General features: G+C 48.2%; 1 protein-coding gene across 2 annotated transcripts in view; it reads left to right on the forward strand.

The window, feature by feature from the left end:
• The first annotated feature begins 2,124 nt into the window (after positions 1 to 2,124).
• Positions 2,125 to 17,668, forward strand: part of LOC308465278 (transmembrane protein 132D-like) — a 451,746-nt gene continuing 436,202 nt past the window's right edge. For both annotated transcript variants that reach the window (XM_080985080.1, XM_080985081.1), the window contains exon 1: positions 2,125 to 3,142. In XM_080985080.1, coding sequence (XP_080841206.1) covers positions 3,064 to 3,142 — 79 coding nt within the window. In that variant the 5' untranslated portion in view covers positions 2,125 to 3,063. The remainder of the gene's footprint in view (positions 3,143 to 17,668) is intronic.

Below are 17,668 nucleotides of genomic sequence, written 5' to 3' on the forward strand. Positions count from 1 at the left end.
GGCGGTGGCTAGCTAGCTTTATTAATTACTTAAAGCAGATTAGGTCCCCTAAGCCAGTAGATTGTTCTGAAACTGAAGCGGTGAAATCTTGGGATAAAACGACAATTTGTTTTTTATTAATCTGTCACAAGCTCATTACTGGTCTGTTGGAAGCTTCCAAGAGCCCATAGATGGTTGCGTTTTATTGGGGTTGATACTTCCTTCACAGCTAGTCCCCTTAATTAATCAAGAAGGTTTCAGAGCTTTTGGCAGTGTGTGTTTTTAAATCCTGCTTAGATCAGGAAACTGTTTGGTCATTACACATGGGTCGCTTGCCCTGTAAAGTGCAAGTGTAAGTGTGTGTGTAAAAGGTAAGGTAAAGGGACCCCTGACCATTAGGTCCAGTCATGTCCGACTTTGGGGTTGTGGCGCTCATCTCGCTTTATTGGCTGAGGGAGCCGGTGTACAACTTCCGGGTCATGTGGCCAGCATGACTAAGCCACTTCTAGCGAACCAGAGCAGCGCACGGAAACACCATTTACCTTCCCACTGGAGTGGTACCTATTTATCTACTTGCGCTTTGATGTGCTTTCAAACTGCTAGTTTGGCAGGAGCAGGGACCGAGCAATGGGAGCTCACCCCGTCGCAGGGATTCGAACCGCTGACCTTCTGATCGGCAAATCCTAGGCTCTGTGGTTTAACCCACAGCGCCACCCACATCCCAAGTGTGTGTGTAAAATGAGGCAAAAGGGTCCTAGAGTGCTTCAAGTGCTGCTAAGCTGCTGAGTCTGTGGCGAGTCGTGGTCATTGCTGGAAATAAGACATTTTTTTGGGTTGTGCCATGGAGTGCAATTTTCTGTTGAGGGAAGGGTTGTAGCACAGTAGCAGAGCATCTGCTTGGCATGCAGAAGGTCCCAGGTTTCATCCCCAGCATCTCCAGGACAGCCTCTGTCTGAAACCCTGGAAAGCTACATCCAGTCTGTGTCTGTGCAGGCAAAAGGGGCTGGACGGACCAAAGGCAGTATCTTCTGTTCTTAAGAAGATGGCGGGTGGGGATGGATGAAGATCCCCTATCTTAACCTCGCATCCACCAGATGCTGGGGACTGCTGCCCTCACCTTTGGCCATGGGTCCTTTGGGAACGGTAGCGTAAAACATCCGGTGGGCACCCAGTTGGGGGAGGTAGGCGTGGATGCCCGCAAAGTCCAGCCCAACTCTAGCCCGCTGCGTTTCTTAATTCACTCTTCGTCCCACGTGGCAGAGGGCGTGTGGGTCACACCCTGTCCGTGTGTCAAAAAAAAGTGCCAACTTGCAGCGCTGTTTTGCGGAGCTGATCGGATCCTCGATCTCTCTCCTTCCCCACCCCGCCACCCTTGAAATTCCCACGCTCCAACTCCCGGGATTTCCCCTGGGGGCGGAGCGTGTCTCCATCGCGCAAGGTCCAGGAGGTGGGCGGGAGGGGGGGTGGGAAGAGGGATGAGCGCGATTTGCTGAAGGGGCGGAGCTTTCTTTCTCCAGATTTGCATGCGCCCCGCCTCCTCGGGTCGCGCGTTCCCTTTGAAGCGGCGGTGGATGCAACTTAAAGGAATGGGCGAATCCCCCCCTCTCGCGTCTCCGCCCATCTTTCTCGATAATCCGCTCCAGGATTGGTTGAAACCTTGACTGTCTGGGAACTGATGGATTGAGGGGGGGTGCAGTGGCAGTAGCGTTGCCTAAGGGGGGGGGGGGCGGGTAAGCTGAAGATAAAAGGAAGATGCGTTTATTTAATTCCCTCGTTTTTACTGGTGGGTTTAAAAAAACAAATTAAAATAAAAGCTTCTGTTTCCCCCCCCCTCCTTTCCTCTCTCTCCCATGTGCGCTGGTGAGGACAGGATCGGAAACGACACCATGTAACTAAAATTTTATTTCCTTCCCCGCCTCCCTTGCAGATCGGGCAGGAATTTACTGTTTATTTTAAATTGCATTGCCAAAACAAAATAGGCGAGCGGAGGGGTGGAGGAAGCAAAAGCAAACCAACAGCAACACAGAGCCCCCTCTCTAACCCTTCTCGGTTGGCAGCCTCTCTTTCTCCAGGCAGCGGTGATCTCTCGTCTCCGGGCTCAGCGTTCCCAAAGCATCACCTCCAGAGAAGAGCCAGGGTGCTTCTTTTGCGATGAGGTCCTGCTCTGCTCCGCCTCCTCCCACCCCCGCCAACCTCTCCCCTCCACCCCAAGAAGTGAATGAGGACTGTAGAGAGAGCGCCTTGTTTGTGCGTGCGTGTTTAAGTGAAAGGAAAACCATCAGTTGATTCCCTCCCCTCCCTTTCCCTTCGTTCTTCAGTGCCGTGTCTCTCTCAGCCTCCTTCTCCTCTCCCGGGCGCAACGAGCCACCGAAAGGCAAACTTTAGCGCTTCTCCCTCCCCGCCGCGCTGCGCTCCGCATCCCTCCCCCACCCTCCCCAGGATCTGTTAAAAAAAAGAAGAAGAAATTTCAGCCGCCAAACAAAATGCCAAGCGGATCTGTGTTGGGAGGCAGCCTTTGCCTCCCTCCTCCCGATCAATTCCACCCCAAGCCTTGTCAATTTCCGCGCTGCAAAAGAGGGTTCTTCTGCTTAAACGTCCCGCGTCCAAACCTCGGTTTGCAGGAATGAATTAGCGATCGCCTCCCCTTCTCTCTCTCTCTCTCCCGCCTCTTCCTCGCCTCCTCCATCTCGTTACTCCTAGATCTCTCGGCTGGCGTTTATTTATATGGAGATCGGCGCTCCCTCTCTCTCTCCCACCCCCCCAACCTCGGATCACCATGATGCAAACCCAGGAGATGTTATTTCTGTTATTTAATATTCCTTGTTATTGATAACATGCTTTTTTGAAAAACAAAAGAAATCTAGTTTTTGTAAGGACAGGCAACGGAAGGCACCCCACCTGACAAGTCTTTGCTGGAGAGAAAATGTGTCTGAAGATCTGCAGATGACCTTCTCCACTCCCCACCTCTTCTTCTTCCTTTTCTTCCCGGGAGGGGTGAGAGGGGTTAAAAATGGCCAGGAGCCGGATTTGTTTTGATCGCGAAGTCCTTGTGGCAAGGATCTAAGTTCTCTTCTGCAGCCCACCATGGGGACCCCTGGCCAGGGCAAGGTGCCTCGGGTGGTCTGGCTTCTGCTCTTTAGCCTGGCGGTGGTGCTCTCCAAAGGTAAGAAGCAATTAACCTTATCTTTCTTAACTTTCTCTGCCTTCCTGAGCCTGGGATTCTCCACTCCATCCTCCCCCCACCCCCCACTTCTCAAGAGGCTGTTCCTGGGAGTTTGTGGGGAGCGGCTGTAAGATTTGTGAATGGGAAGCGGGGAGCCCTGATCTTTCTTTTAATTTAAATGTCAGGGAAGATCTGCCCCACTCACTGGGATTCACACTGGCAATTTATTAATCTTTAAATCCTGCCTAAGATAATATTGATTAGCACTCTGGCTAGATATTAAAATGGGTGTGTGTGTGAAAGAGAGAGAGAGATTAACTGGGGTTTTACAGCACCTTTTTAAGCGGCTACAAATGAGATCTATGTTCCATTCCTGCGAAATCACATAAAAAAAGATGCTCCCCAGATCTCATGATAGAGACATGGCTAATGACAGAGCCAGGCTTCCTCTGTTCCAGCAGAATCGGATGTCAATGGGAAAGAGTCACCCGGGGGTGTGTATTTGATTATTCATTTATTCTGTAAGGTCGGATGGGTGGCATCACAGCGCATTGGGCAAAGTTTTACTATGAAAAGCAGAAACTCTGAAGTGGGTGATTCATCCTAGCAATGGCCTTGGAATAATGTTGATGAGGAAGCTGAGAACCTGCTATCCAGTGTCCATGCATGCAAACATTCTGACACATTTTTGCATTTATTTTCTCTTTTAAAACAACAAAACACTCAACAATGGCTACATCAAAGTAAGGAATGCTCAGATGAACACCTCAAAATGTAGGGATCTATGGTGGTGGAGCAATTCAGTGGGGTTGCTTGGAAAACTGTGGAAGAAGGGTTTATGCTTCTTCTGGGGGAGTGGGTAACTGAAGGCACCTCTTGCAAGATGTTTCATTAGGCTGGAGGTTTAAAGGGGAAGGAAGACATTCCCTTCTACTTTGTGAATTGGACAATAGGGTAGTTTCACCAGCTTGTCCTGCACATGCAGTCAGTCCTCATGGAGGGACATGGCTTCAGTTAGCTTTTGTTTAGGGTGCTACTGAAAGCTGTAATAGTTCTTCCTTTTTTGCCTATGATGCATCAAAAGTGTTGGCCAAAAATATTTCATCTACATTATAGCATGTGGCAGTGGAATTGACGACTGTCCCTGGGTTGGCCCTGATCTCCTGTTGTAGTACCAGCTTTGGGAATAAGGTGCCTCTGAAACAAGGAAGTGTGTGTTGAAAAGCTACAGAGAGACCTGGGCAATTGAAGAAAAGGAATATGGAGATTTCTGCCTTCGCAGCTCTTCCTTGCTTTACTTTTTCCCCTGTTGCATGTGGAAGAAATAGAAAAGCCTTGTATCTGTTTCTGTTACACAAGAAATACTGGCCATTGCTGTTTCTGTTCATGTGCTCTGAGCACAGGCATTCCACCTTTGCAGAGTACACCTGTTAGTAGATGGGAGGTATTCAGGGTAAAATCTTTGTCAGTCCAGTGGAGTCTACTATGCTGGAGAAGGGTCATAGCTCAGTGACAGGGCAAAATGTCCCAGGAGCAATCACCAGGGAGGCCTAGAAAGGACCCCCTGTCTGAAACCCTGGAGAGTTGTTGCCAGTCAGTGTTGACAATACTGGGCTAAATGGACCCATATATATGGCAGCTTCCTATATTCAACTGCAGGTGGGGGTGAAATATGGGATATCTTTAACATTCCAGCCCTATGCAAACTCCTTGCATGTAGAGGATGAGGCTAAGCCTTTGGCCCAGATGTGTGGTGTTCCTATACGTAGTTGTAGCTTTGTATGAGGTGTCTTGGAAATATGATAATGGGCCTTTAGGCCAGCCTCCCCAACCCTTATGCCCTCCAGATGTTGCTGGACCACAAATCCTACCAACATCTGCAGGGCCATTAGGTTGCCCTCGACACCATGTAACACATACATAAAGCATGAGTTCAAAACATCAAAGGGAACAAAGCATTTCATAATAATAAGCAAGCCTAGCAACAAGAAATAATAAATATAAGCAATGACACAACGATGACAGGGAAGTATGTGTATATTATTATTATTATTATTATTATTATTATTATTAAAATGCAAGCCCTATTTGCAGCCTGAACGGGTCAGAATAATGTGTGGAAAGGGGGCTGTAGCTCAATGACAGAGCATTTTCTTTGCAAGACAAGGTCCCTGGGTCAATTCCTAGCATCTCGATGTAGGACTAGGAATGACTCTTCCTGAATCCCTGGAGAGACACTGCCAGACAGTGTAGACAGTACTGAGCAGGGTGGACCATTAGTTTAACCCTGTATAAGGCAGTTTCACATTCAGTATATGAATATTACCTCTTCTGGGACTGGATTTGCATTTTTTGCCTCCCCCTGATGACCTATTTATTGAGCATTCATCTTCATTTGCTTGCATAAACCTCTGAGGAAGGTTAGACTGTACCCAGTCTTTATTGCACATTTGTGCCAATTTATTTGCAGAGATGTTATACCTCAACGAGTATGGTACTCATCCTGATTTAATCTACATTTGTTTGCATGGTGGTAATGTGACTTCCCATTAATCGTTCGTTCACCCCATACTTTTCAGGGCATTTTCTCATCACTTACCTAACTGCAAAAAAAATTGTTATCTCCCTCCCTGCAGTGGATTTGTTACACCAGAGCAGCAGATTGCTTTAATCTACTTTAATTGCACAAACCTACATTCCTAGTATGTGCAGGAATCCCATCCGCAAAATATTGATTGGTAGCCGTACTCCACAGGCCATGTGTCACCAGGGTTAATTCTGTTCAAGGGGAGGAGCTTTTTCTTGCAGCATGAGACTCCTCCCATTATGTCCAGAGCTTCACGTGTTGTTTTGAAATGGTTTCTGCACCATCAGATTAACATAAATTCACTACCCTAACTCTGTGTGCCTCGGGGTCACTTCATCCAATCAACAGTATTGTGTGAGTGCCTGGAGGCAGTTGGAGGATGGATGGCAGCTAACAGATTGAGGTTGAATCCTGACAAGACAGAAGTACTGTTTATGGAGGACAGGGGGTGGCCGGGTGTGGGGAACTCCCTGGTCCTGAATGGGGTAACTGTGCCCCTGAAGGAGCAGGTGCGCAGCCTGGGAGTCATTCTGGACTCCCAGCTGTCCATGGAGGCGCAGGTCAATTCTGTGTCCAGGGCACCTGTCTACCAACTCCATCTGGTACACAGGCTGAGACCCTACCTGCCCACAGACTGTCTCGCCAGAGTGGTGCATGCTCTAGTTATCTCCTGCTTGGACTACTGCAATGTGCTCTATGTGGGGCTACCTTTGAAGGTGACTCAGAAACTGCAATTAATCCAGAATGTGGCAGCTAGACTGGTGACTGGGAGTGGCCGCCAGGACCATATAACACTGGCCCTGAGAGATCTGCACTGGCTCCCAGTTTCTGAGTGTTGGTGCTGACCTTTAAAGCTCTAAACGGCCTTGGTCCTTTATATCTGAAGGAGCGTCTCTACCCCCATTGTTCCACCCAGACACTGAGATCCAGCGCTGAGGGCCTTCCCGCAGTTCCCTCATTGTGAGAAGTGAGGTTACAGGGAGCAGACAGAGGGCCTTCTCGGTAGTGGCGCCCGCCCTGTGGAACGTCCTCCCATCAGTTGTCAAGGAAATAAGCAGCTATCCTATTTTAAAAAGACATCTGAAGGCAGCCCTGTTTAGGGAAGTTTTTAATATTTAATGCTGTATTGTTTTTAACACTTGATTGGGAGCTGCCCAGAGTGGCTGGGAGCGGGGTATAAATAATAAATTATTATTATTATTATTATTATTATTATTATTATTATTATTATTATGGCTACCAAGACTGTATGGTAGGGATGCCATGTTTGAATACCCACTCACGTGAAAAAAAGGGCTCCCTTCCTAGGCCAGTGCTACCATTAGACAGAATGTGATACCCAGTCAACGGTGCCAACTTGAATAAAATATTGGGGGGGGGGGCGTGGCAGGCAAGCTCCATCCATCACATAACATGGCACACACACCATTTGAATGGAAATGCCCATTAACTTTGGGGTCCCCCGGCCTCCTCAATATTTTATCAGATATGTTTCTGGGGCAGCTGAAGGGAGCTTGGCTCCTAGGATTTGGCTCCTATGCACCCAGTATCAGCTGTCTAGCATGAAAGGGCAGCTAGGCGTTGGTTATTTAAAGTATTATTGAAATTTTACTCAGAGGGAGAGATGGCTGTGGAATCCTTCTGCCCCAGGTGTCAAAACATCTTGGCTAGCCTCATTGACTTTGCTGTTGTGCCTCAGGCAGTAAAATGTCTTCTACCAGTCTTTCTCCCTGCACATATGAAATAGCCGTATCAATGAGAGTGTTTGAGCCCAGATATTCTGGTTTTCTTGTTGCATGGGGAGATCTGCCAGCCGACTGTTGGCTGAATGTCTAAACTAGCTCCCATTGGCTTTTGAGGTAGCAATGTGTGAAGGGCTTGTTTACTGGTTTAGATGGCTTTAAAGGGCGTTGGACAAATTAAGGCCTACCCATTGCTAAAAGGATCCTCCATGTAGGCGTTCACCATTGCACACTGCTTGTGGGCTTCTTGGAGGCATTTGATTGGCCGTTTTGGAAAGCAGAGTTCTGAGCCAAATGGACTTTTTGTATGTTGCTCTTGCAATCTTTAAATATTAATGCATGCTGTGCCTAGACAGGAAAACCTGGAAGTAACCATTCCAGTACTTCCGGGGTGCCACGGGACACAACTTGAAAACACGTAACCTAAAGCAGATGCAACATGAGGTATGACTGTATCCAGATCAAGGGAAATAATACAGTGGTACCTCAGGTTAAGAACTTAATTCGTTCTGGAGATCTGTTCTTAACCTGAAACTGTTCTTAACCTGAAGCACCACTTTAGCTAATGGGGCCTCCTGCTGCTGCTGCGCCGCCGCTGCACAATTTCTGTTCTCATCCTGAAGCAAAGTTCTTAACCCAAGGTAATATTTCTGGGTTAGCAGAGTCTGTAACCTGAAGTGTATGTAACCCGAGGTACCACTGTAGTTCCACTCTATTCTGTCTTCGTCAGACCACACTTGGTCATACCGTCCAACTTTTTGGGTTGGGAAAGTGGGACATCCGTGCACTCTTTCTCCCCCCCCCGCCCAAACTGCACACCTTTTCTCCTGCCCCCCACCCGAACCACAAACTCTTTCTTCTGCTTCCTACCTTAACCGCATGCTCTCCCCACCTGCTCGATCTTTGCATCACAGCCACTGTATCTGTCCCTCTGCCAGCTCTTTCTCCACTGTTGCCATAGCTAGGCCTTCTTGCAGCCTACCTGGCCTTGCCGCAGCTGCTGGAAGTGAGGTGCCTGCATCAGGAAGTGGGTTCCAGATGTGTTGTGCCCGCTTCTGCGAACATGGCAGCAGCAGAGGTCAGCCACAATGGCGGTGGAGCCTATGGTGGAGGCTGCCCCAACCGACCTGGAGGCAGAAAAATCAGGACATCACTGAGGCAGCTTCTGTGAATTTGCGATGTCCCACCCAATTAATTTGGGGCAATTGAGTATGCAAGCGAAGTAATAGAACCACTGTAATCTTCCTTGGTTAGCCCTCAGTTGGAGTCCTGTGTCCAGTTCTCAGCACCACAGTTTAAGGATATTGACAAGTTGGAACATCTGCAGAGGAGGGCAACCAAGATGATCAGGGATCTGGAAACCAAGCCTTATGACGAACGGTTGATGGAGTTGGGTATATTTAACCTGGACAAAAGGGAGACTGAGAAGAGATATGATAATCATCTTCAGATAGCTAAAGGGCTGTCAAATTGAATATGGAGCAAGCTTGCTTTCTGCTGTTCCAGATGGTTGGACCTGAACCAATGCATTCAAAGGACAGGAAAAGAGATCCCAACTAAACACTAGTAAGAACTTTCTGACAGTGAGAGCTGTTTGACAGTGGAATGGACTCCCTTGGAAGATGGTGAGCTTTCCTTCATTAGAGATTTTTAAACAGAGGTTGGATGGCCATTTGTCAGGGACTCGTTAACTATGATTCCTGCATTGCAGGGGATTGGCATAGATGGCCTTTGGGGGTCCCCCTTCCAACTCTATACTTCTATTATTCTATGCTGTTGATTGGCAGGAGACGGCTTCTGCATCCTGGCATGCCGTGAACATAAACAGGATGTTTGTTGTTTTTGAAGCTTGCTTTATCATCCACTCTGTGTTCTGCATATGTCTACACATCCCCCACTACAAAGAAATGCCAACTCCTATTGCAAAATACAAGTTTAGATTGCTATTGAAGTGAGAAAAAGGTCAAGGGAAGAAAACGTAATTCTGACAATCGCATAATATCTCTCTGTGTTGCCTGGGTGTGGCGTTGTTGTTGATGCTTCGAAATGCTCCAGTTTGAAGGCCTCCCTCCATTATCTGCTTCCGAAGCAAGGATTGTGTTTGAACACCTCTTTCTCCTTTCCTGTCTTTTGTGTCTCCTTGCCTTCTGCACTGTCTACAACACAATGTGCTAATAGCAGGTGGCTTGCATACACTTGCAAGCAACCTTGAAATAATTAGAGTTTACAGAACAGCACGCAGTGAGTTGCTCTTCTGGAGAAAAAGGTTCATTTTTGAAGTTGTTCATTTAAATTGTGCTACAGGTTGATGTTGATGTTCTTGCAGTGTGCATCTCTCTAGAAAATCTGGCTGCAGGGCTTGTTCAAGACATGTTGCTACCCAAAGCAAAGGGCAAGATGCCTGCCATGAATTGCACATGTGGAAGGTGACCAGATGGGCAGCTGAATCCTACTTCAATAGCTGGAAACTGGGGTGTGGGGAAGGGGTCGGAGGCGGCAGCTGCCTCATACTGCCTTAGGATTGGAGAACTTCAAGTGGGAGCCTGGGACAAATACGATCCTCCAGGCCCTTTCTTCTGAGACCACACACCCAGCGGCGTAGCGTGGGTAGTCAGCACCCGGGGCAAGGCAAGTAATTTGCGCCCCCTAACCCGGGGCAAGGCAAGTAATTTGCGCCCCCTAACCCCTAACCATGGTCATTAATACTGACGGCTCTACTCTGGGGCAAATTTCGTAGTGACTACTGCCCTCCGTGGTGTTGTTTTTGCAATTAAAGGACCCCTGCCTCAAATAAAGCATGGGGATTGGGCACTGGGATTTGCCAAGGGAGCTGGGAATTACAGTTCAGTGGCGGGTCAGGGGGAGAGGGTCCCTTCCGCGTCTGGGTGCCGTGGGCCCCTTTGCGCCAAGACGCGCGTCTTTGGGCGTTGCGGCGCAGCCTTCTCGGTCTCCCTCCCCGGCCCGGCTAGCCCTGACGCGGCTTCTTTCTGGCGCGGGGAGGGGGCGCCTCTGGGGCCAGTGGGTTGGCCAGCCTCCGGCGCGGGTGGGCGGGCCCCGTCGGGGCGGGTGGGCGGCGTGGCGCTTGGTGCCGAAGCCTCCGCCCGCAGCACCCCATCGGGAGACCTGGCCGGAAGGAGCCTCGAGCCGGCTGTCGGACGCGGCTGAAGCAGCCAGGGCGGCATGGCAGGCGGCGGCGGCTCCCCGGCAACTCCATGCGGCCAGCCCTGCGCGCTGGCCGAGCCCCGCAGGCGAACGCTGCCCGTCGGTGAGGAGGGGCTGCCTGGCGCGCCTTCCGCAGCGAGCGCTGAGAGCCGCTGCCATGGGGCTCTGGGCGATTCCGGAGGCAGCGAGCGCGCCCCCCCAGAAGTTGCGCCCGGTGCGGCCGGCACCCCTGGCACCCCCCACGCTACGCCACTGCACACACCTCCCTGGCTCTGCTTTGCAGCCCCAATGTATTTTTTAGTTTGTCCTTGAAATCTGATAATGCCTCTTGCTCACCTAAATGGAGGGTAGAGAATGGGGTGTGTGTCAAACAGGCTGCTGTACAAAGGGACAATCTGCCTTTGCTCCTCTGCTCACCTTTGCTTCTGGTCAGGCCCACCACTGGCATGTGAGCCCTGAAAGGTTGCCCAGAAGGGAATGTGTCCTTCAGGCTGAAAAAGGGCCCTCACCTCTACAGCAATGCTTCCCCAACGCTCCGTGCCCCTGAAGCATCCATTGCCTGAGGAGCCTGCCTCATGCTACCCAATAGTGAAGATGACCCTCACTAGACATTCTCTTGCTGGCAGTGGTAATTCAGAATTCTTCTGGATGTCACTGTCTGTGTTGGTGTGCTGGGTGAATTAGGGTTGATAAGTCACTGTTGTTAAAAAAACAACAACCGAAAACATCTTCCAGGTGACAATAACAGAGCATAAAATTGACAGAACACCTAATAACTCTCCGCGTGCCCTCTAAACCAATTTACGGAATCCCCTGTCACAAAATGTGGTGATGGCTCTTGATTTAGATGGCCTTGAAAAGGGGTTGGGGGGAGGAGAACTCCTGGATGGGTCTATCAATGGCTGCTAAATGGACCCTCCATTTTTAGAGAGAGTTTCTCTTCGAATTCCTACTGCTAGAGAGGAACAATGGGAGAGGGTTACTGGAAAATGAGATGCTGGATGAACGAGACTTCTGCAAGATTGCGCAGGAGACTGTTGGCTGCATTTCTAAGGTGTGTGCTCATACCTTTCATTAGAGAACTGTTTGGGCATCTTTATTTGCTTTGAAGTATTTAAGCCCGTGTGTTGTAGGGCTCAGAGGGCCAGACTAGGACCTGGGAGACAAGGGTTCAAATACTCTCTTAGCCATGAAGCTCACTGGAAGACCTTGGGCAGTCACAGTCTCTCAGCCTTGCCTACGTTGCAGGATTGTTGCGGGGATAAGATGGGAAGGGGAGAATCGTGTCTGCATGCCATCTTGGAGGTTCCACTATCAACCGTGTTGCCTGTTTGTTTTCATGGCTCTCTTGGTGGGTTTGCCCAGGGCAGGGTATCGATTGTGGCACCACCACTGAGAAGACCGTGCCCTGAGATATATTTCCTCTGGAGACTTAAAAATCTTTTTAAAAAACAAACCCTGAGTTTTTATTCTCTGGGAAATTACAATTTTTTTCCAGAAGCTGCTGTACTTAAGATCAATGAGGTTTTGCTCTGATGCTTGAGTTCAATTTCTTAAACAAGGACTAGATAACTGTTGCACAGCTTCTGTTCAGTGATGTTCTACACTGTAATTTAGAATTGCAGGCTCACCTTTCTCTGGTAATAGGCTTGTAGTGATTTAGTGTGGCTTATAGTATTACAGCTAGGTTTGTTTGTTTTTCCAAAAATTCCTTGGAGATCGACACTATATAGAAGGCTCTGCCATAAGTGGGTCAGGCTCACACCTAAGGGGATTGTGCTTGAGGTTCTTCGGGGATTAAATTCCTGTGAATTCAGATCTGAACCGACTTGATCCATACCTCTCAGACTAATGCACAAATCGGAATATTATTAGCTTTTAGCTTTAGCACTTCTCTGAATTTTGCAATATAATTCTCTGCTAAAGTATGCAAATACAGTACATGCTTTAGGATAAACTACACTTAGAAATGCATGTGTGCGTTTGCACATATTTGGTGCATAAAATACATATTTTAAAATACACATGGTTGAGATGGTTGAGATGGAATGGATGTATTATCAATTGCATTTATATCAGTACATTTCCTCTAAGGAGTTTGGGTCTCTCCCCATCCACTTTATCCTCACAACAACCTTCTGAGGTAGGTCAGGCTGTGAGACGGTGACTGGCCTAATGTCACCTGTGCAGATGTGAACCCTGGTCTTGCAGGTTATATTCCAACACAACCACTACACCTCACTGCCTCTCACTCACTTGCAGCTTATTCAAAATTTCAAAATTGTCACACATGCTTATTGGTCTACCCCTGTATTGCACCAGTGCCACAGTCCTGTTTTTCCTTTCCAAAGTGTGTGTGTGTTGTGAAGGGATAGGAAAGAAACCCAAGAAACTACAGCTTGAAAAATGAACCTCCTTTACCTTGTTTCCTCTTTAAAAAACTGCACAGAAGACAGAAACGTTGCAGAAGTAGGTTTTCTCCCCCTTGCCTGACAAACAGCGCCTGCTAAAATTGCCTCTCCCTTAGGAGAGCGATAAGACATGTATGGCAAAGAAATAAAAATAAAAATGAATTTTAGGCTGGCAGGAAAGGAGCTGTGGGTAAAAATGATCTATACTGAAACCCCATCTATTCTAGCTATCACTCTTTCAAGGTACTGAGAAAAGCTGCTTTATACCAAATCACTCTGTTGTTGTGCGGAAGGTGTGAGGAATCTTCAACCCTCCAGAAGCTGCTGAACTACATCTCCCATCACCCCAGGCCATCGTTCATGCTTTCCGGGGCTGATGGGAGTTGTGGTGCAGCGACATCTGGAGGTTTCCCATACTTAGTCTATAGCACAGTGGTACAGTCTCTTCCAGGGGTGCAGAGCCATTAGTCAGGGGGCTGAATGTAGCCATTCCAGGTCTCTCTCTCTCTCTGCTCCTCAGAACTCTCTCCAGGCCTCACATACTCCCCGTGTTTCACACCCCCAACTGTTCATTTGGGATGTGTCCTTGCAGTCTGATGGTGCCTCTTGCTTCTCTGGGTGGAGGACAGAAAGGGCCATGTGGAAACCAGTCTACTGTACAAAGGCAACTTTCTGACCTGGTGCCCTGCCCACTTTTGCCCCAGACCCCACCCACTATTGGCATGTGGCCCTTTGGAGGTTGCCCAGAAGGGGATGCGGCCCTCAGCCTGAGAAAGGTTCCCACCCCTGGTCTACTCTGATTGGCAGCTGCTCTTCAGAATTTCAGGCAGAGGTCTTTCCAGGCCCCATCTGGAGATGTCAGGAATTGAATCAGGGACCTCCTGCATGCAATGGGGATATGCTGTACCACTGAAAGATATATTCTGTGTCTAATTTATCACAACCATTTGGTCAAGAGGTGTATCCTAACTGCTAGGGTTGCAACAAGCCAGTATTTTGTTGCTCTGCTGCTTCTTTGGTTAATTATTTTGGGTCTGAAAATCCAACAGATTCTTCCAGGTTTGTCCCTTGGCCAGAGAGGTATTATCAAGCTCTCCCGTAAGCCATCAGGTTTTGCTTTAGTTAACACTCCTGAGCTCTCAGATTCCTTCCTGAATCCATTAAGCGCCTGGTCCAGCCTTTCCCTGCGACCAAAAGGGAGGGTCCGTTGCCAGCTAGTTCACTTTGACAAAGTAATGAAGGGCCAAGGCTCTAAAGCAGCCTTCCATAATCTAGTATTGTCATTGGACAACAGTTCCCATTATCTCTGACTCTTGGCCCTTCTTGACTGGGAGTCCAGCAGTCAGCTTGTTGTTTAGTCATTTAGTCATGTCTGACTCTTTGTGACCCCATGGACCAGAGCATGCCAGGCACTCCTGTCTTCCACTGCCTCCCGCAGCTTGGTCAAACTCATGTTCATAGCTTTGAGAACACTGTCCAACCATCTCGTCCTCTGTCATCCCCTTCTCCCTGCGTGAGTGCCTAAGGGTCCCGCTCCTGCCACTCACCACCTGGCCCAGGGCGGGGCCAGACAGGCCTCATAAGGACTGCTGCTGCTGCCCAGGAGAACTCCCCTGCGTGAATGCCTAAGGGCCCCGTTCCTGCCATTCACCACCTGGCACCCGCCCTATGGAACGCCCTCCCACCCGATGTCAAAGGGAAAAATAACTACCAAAATTTTAGAAGACATCTGAAGGCAGTCCTGTTTAGGGAAGCTTTTAATGTTTAATAGATTATTGTATTTTAGTGTTTTGTTGGAAGCCGCCCAGAGTGGCTGGGGAAACCCAGCCAGATGGGCGGGGTATAAATAATAAATTATTATTATCATTACTTGTGCCCTCCATCTTTCCCAACATCAGGGTCTTTTCCAGGGAGTCTTCTCTTCTCATGATGTGGCCAAAGTATTGGAGCCTCAGCTTCAGGATCTGTCAGCTAGAGGGCACCAGTTTGCAAAGGCTGCCATATGCCATGCCTCATCACTGTTGAATTTGCTGCCAGTTCCCTTTCCCCCAGTAGGCACTTTATATTCACACGCCTCTTCTGCCTCTGGGATAAGCAGTTGGTGCAGGATGGCATTGGCGGAGGTTGGTCAGTTAGGGAGAAAGGGGCACTGCCCCACCAATCCAGTCTGCCCTCAGCCAGCCCCAACCTACCTGTCTTCCTACTGACCACCAGTCCAGAGGGTGGGACTACATTTCAGCTTCCACTTCCTTGGTCTCAGTGTTGCCCTTAGAGAACTCCACAGGGAGAAAGGTGGAGGCTCTGGCTCTGCCTATCACTGATTCTGGGCCTCCCTGCCTTCTGGTGCTCCAGTTCCAACAGGCACCATCCACCACTGGCTGGCAGGCGACTGGAGTAATGAGTAGCACCCACCTCTGGCCCAGGGGAGAGGCTTCTACTTCCCTTCCTCTACAGCAGACTCTTCCTGCCGAGAGTTTCTTCAAAGAGCAGAGCACGGCCCAAATAATAAATTCAGATTAAAACGAGAGATGTTCTGCCGGCGTACCATTTTATTTGTCAGCTCCAATCCTTAATGCAATTTGGTTTCTAATATTTTCCCACCGCATTGCTCTTGTATTCCTCTGCCTTTTCTTTTTATTAGTTTCTCGGCGGTGGCAGCCTTCTTGACACCAGCTAGCATTGTTCTTTAATGTATTAATAAAAGCTGCATTATAAAAGAAAGTAAAAGAAAAAAATAGAGTATTGAGAAAGAATCCAAAGATAATCTTAGTGCATGTGCATGGGTTTGTGTATGTGTGTGTGTTTGTCTGTCTATCTCGAGAGACAATGGAGTGCGCCTCTGTGGGTTAAGTCAAACCGCTGCATTATCAACAACGAAATTACCTTCCTAGAGTGCAAGCCTGGGCAGCGTGGATGGAGGTCCTGGGCTGTCCAGAAAACAGGACCCTCCTCTCAGCCTTGCTGATGTGGTCCAAAGAAAAGCAAAACAATACATTTGGCACCAGCTTGGCAGCAGGAGTTGCCAGAAGGAGGTGTACAAGGTGCCATCCAACCATCTTAGAGACTCCCCTCTGGATTGACTCCTTAGCCTTTTCATCTCCTGAAGATATGCTGAAACCACTTTCTTCACCGTTGTACTCACTATTGGTCTTGTTTGCTCAACCCACCAGACCCTGTCTTTGCATGCAGGCAGAGTCCTTAACTCACAGAGGGTTTGAGACCCACTGGCTACCCTCACTTGGTTTAGCTGGCCAGTCAAAGCCATTTCCTGGGGTGTGGCCACTGTTGCATGCTTCTCGGAGCCACAGGTGAGAGGTGAGTGCATGGTGGGGACCAAAGATGAACGAACTCCCCCAGAAGGAGTACCATGTGTCCCCCACCAGAGGTACTACAGTACTACCCCTCCCCTAACACCCCACCCACCCCATATATTTGTATGGGGGTTGGTTATATACATAAGCATACACGCAAACACACAGAGAGATGAATACATGCCTACACTGCATTCTTCATCTATCATCAGTCTGACTCTACCCTGGAAACTGAGGGTGGCAGCTGTCTGTCACTGTGTCCCAGGAAATGTCGGCAAGGCTGCCGATTGATTGAAGCACCAGAACTGCATTGCTGTTGTGCTTTTTTTTTAATAAAGTGCTATGTTAAATTACTTGGGTTTTTATCCTGCTGTGTAATATAGCTTTCTGCATTATTAATGGCAATTGAGAAAACCAAGTGGGTTTTAAAGATCGTTTTGCAGTACGTAAGTAGTGTTAATTATCATAAGTAGAGGTTAAAAGAAAGAGAGCTCAAAATGGCTTTTTAACCTTTTTTCCATTTGAAAGAATGAATGAAAAAATGGACGCAGGTTATACTGTAGCTAAGAGAGCCAGTGAGGTATAGTGGTTAGAGTATTGGACTAGGACCTGGGAGACCAGGGTTCAAATCTCTACTTGACCCTGAAGCTTGTTGGATGAACTTGGGCCAGTCACTGCCTCTTAGCCCTAACCTACCTCACAGGCTTGTTGCAGAGACTAAATGAGGAGGGGGAGAACCATGCACACCATCTTGAGGATACTTAGCCAAGATTCCTACATCTGTCAGAATGATGGTACATAATGTAACCTTATTACCAGGGGTTTGGGATTGAGGATATTTGGTAGACACCTGGAAGAACTCTGGGTGACAGTTGGGGACGAGTGAATCTGTCATCTCCAGTATCTCATTTTTCCAGTCTCAAATTCAGTTCTCCATATTTCCATTTCAGCTTGCATTTTTTTAATAACACATTTTTGTATGTGGTTTTCACTTACACAGGCATTTTTAATGCATTTTTTTTAAAAGCACCCTTTCCCCTAGTCCAGGCATGGCCAAACTTGGCCCTCCAGCTGTTTTGGAACTACAACTCCCATCATCCCTAGCTAACAGGACCAGTGGTCAAGGATAATAATAATAATAATATTAATAATAGTAATATTTTTTTTTTATTTATATCCCGCCCTCCCCAGCCGAAGCTGGGCTCAGGGCGGCTAACAACAATAAAACAGTACAACAGTACAACACAACACAACACTCTAAAATCATTCATTATAAAATTAATTAAAAACAAACCACTGGCAACCATTGGGCC

Source organism: Podarcis pityusensis, assembly GCF_964106645.2.
Source record: "Podarcis pityusensis genome assembly, chromosome: 16".
Lineage (NCBI taxonomy): Eukaryota > Metazoa > Chordata > Lepidosauria > Squamata > Lacertidae > Podarcis > Podarcis pityusensis.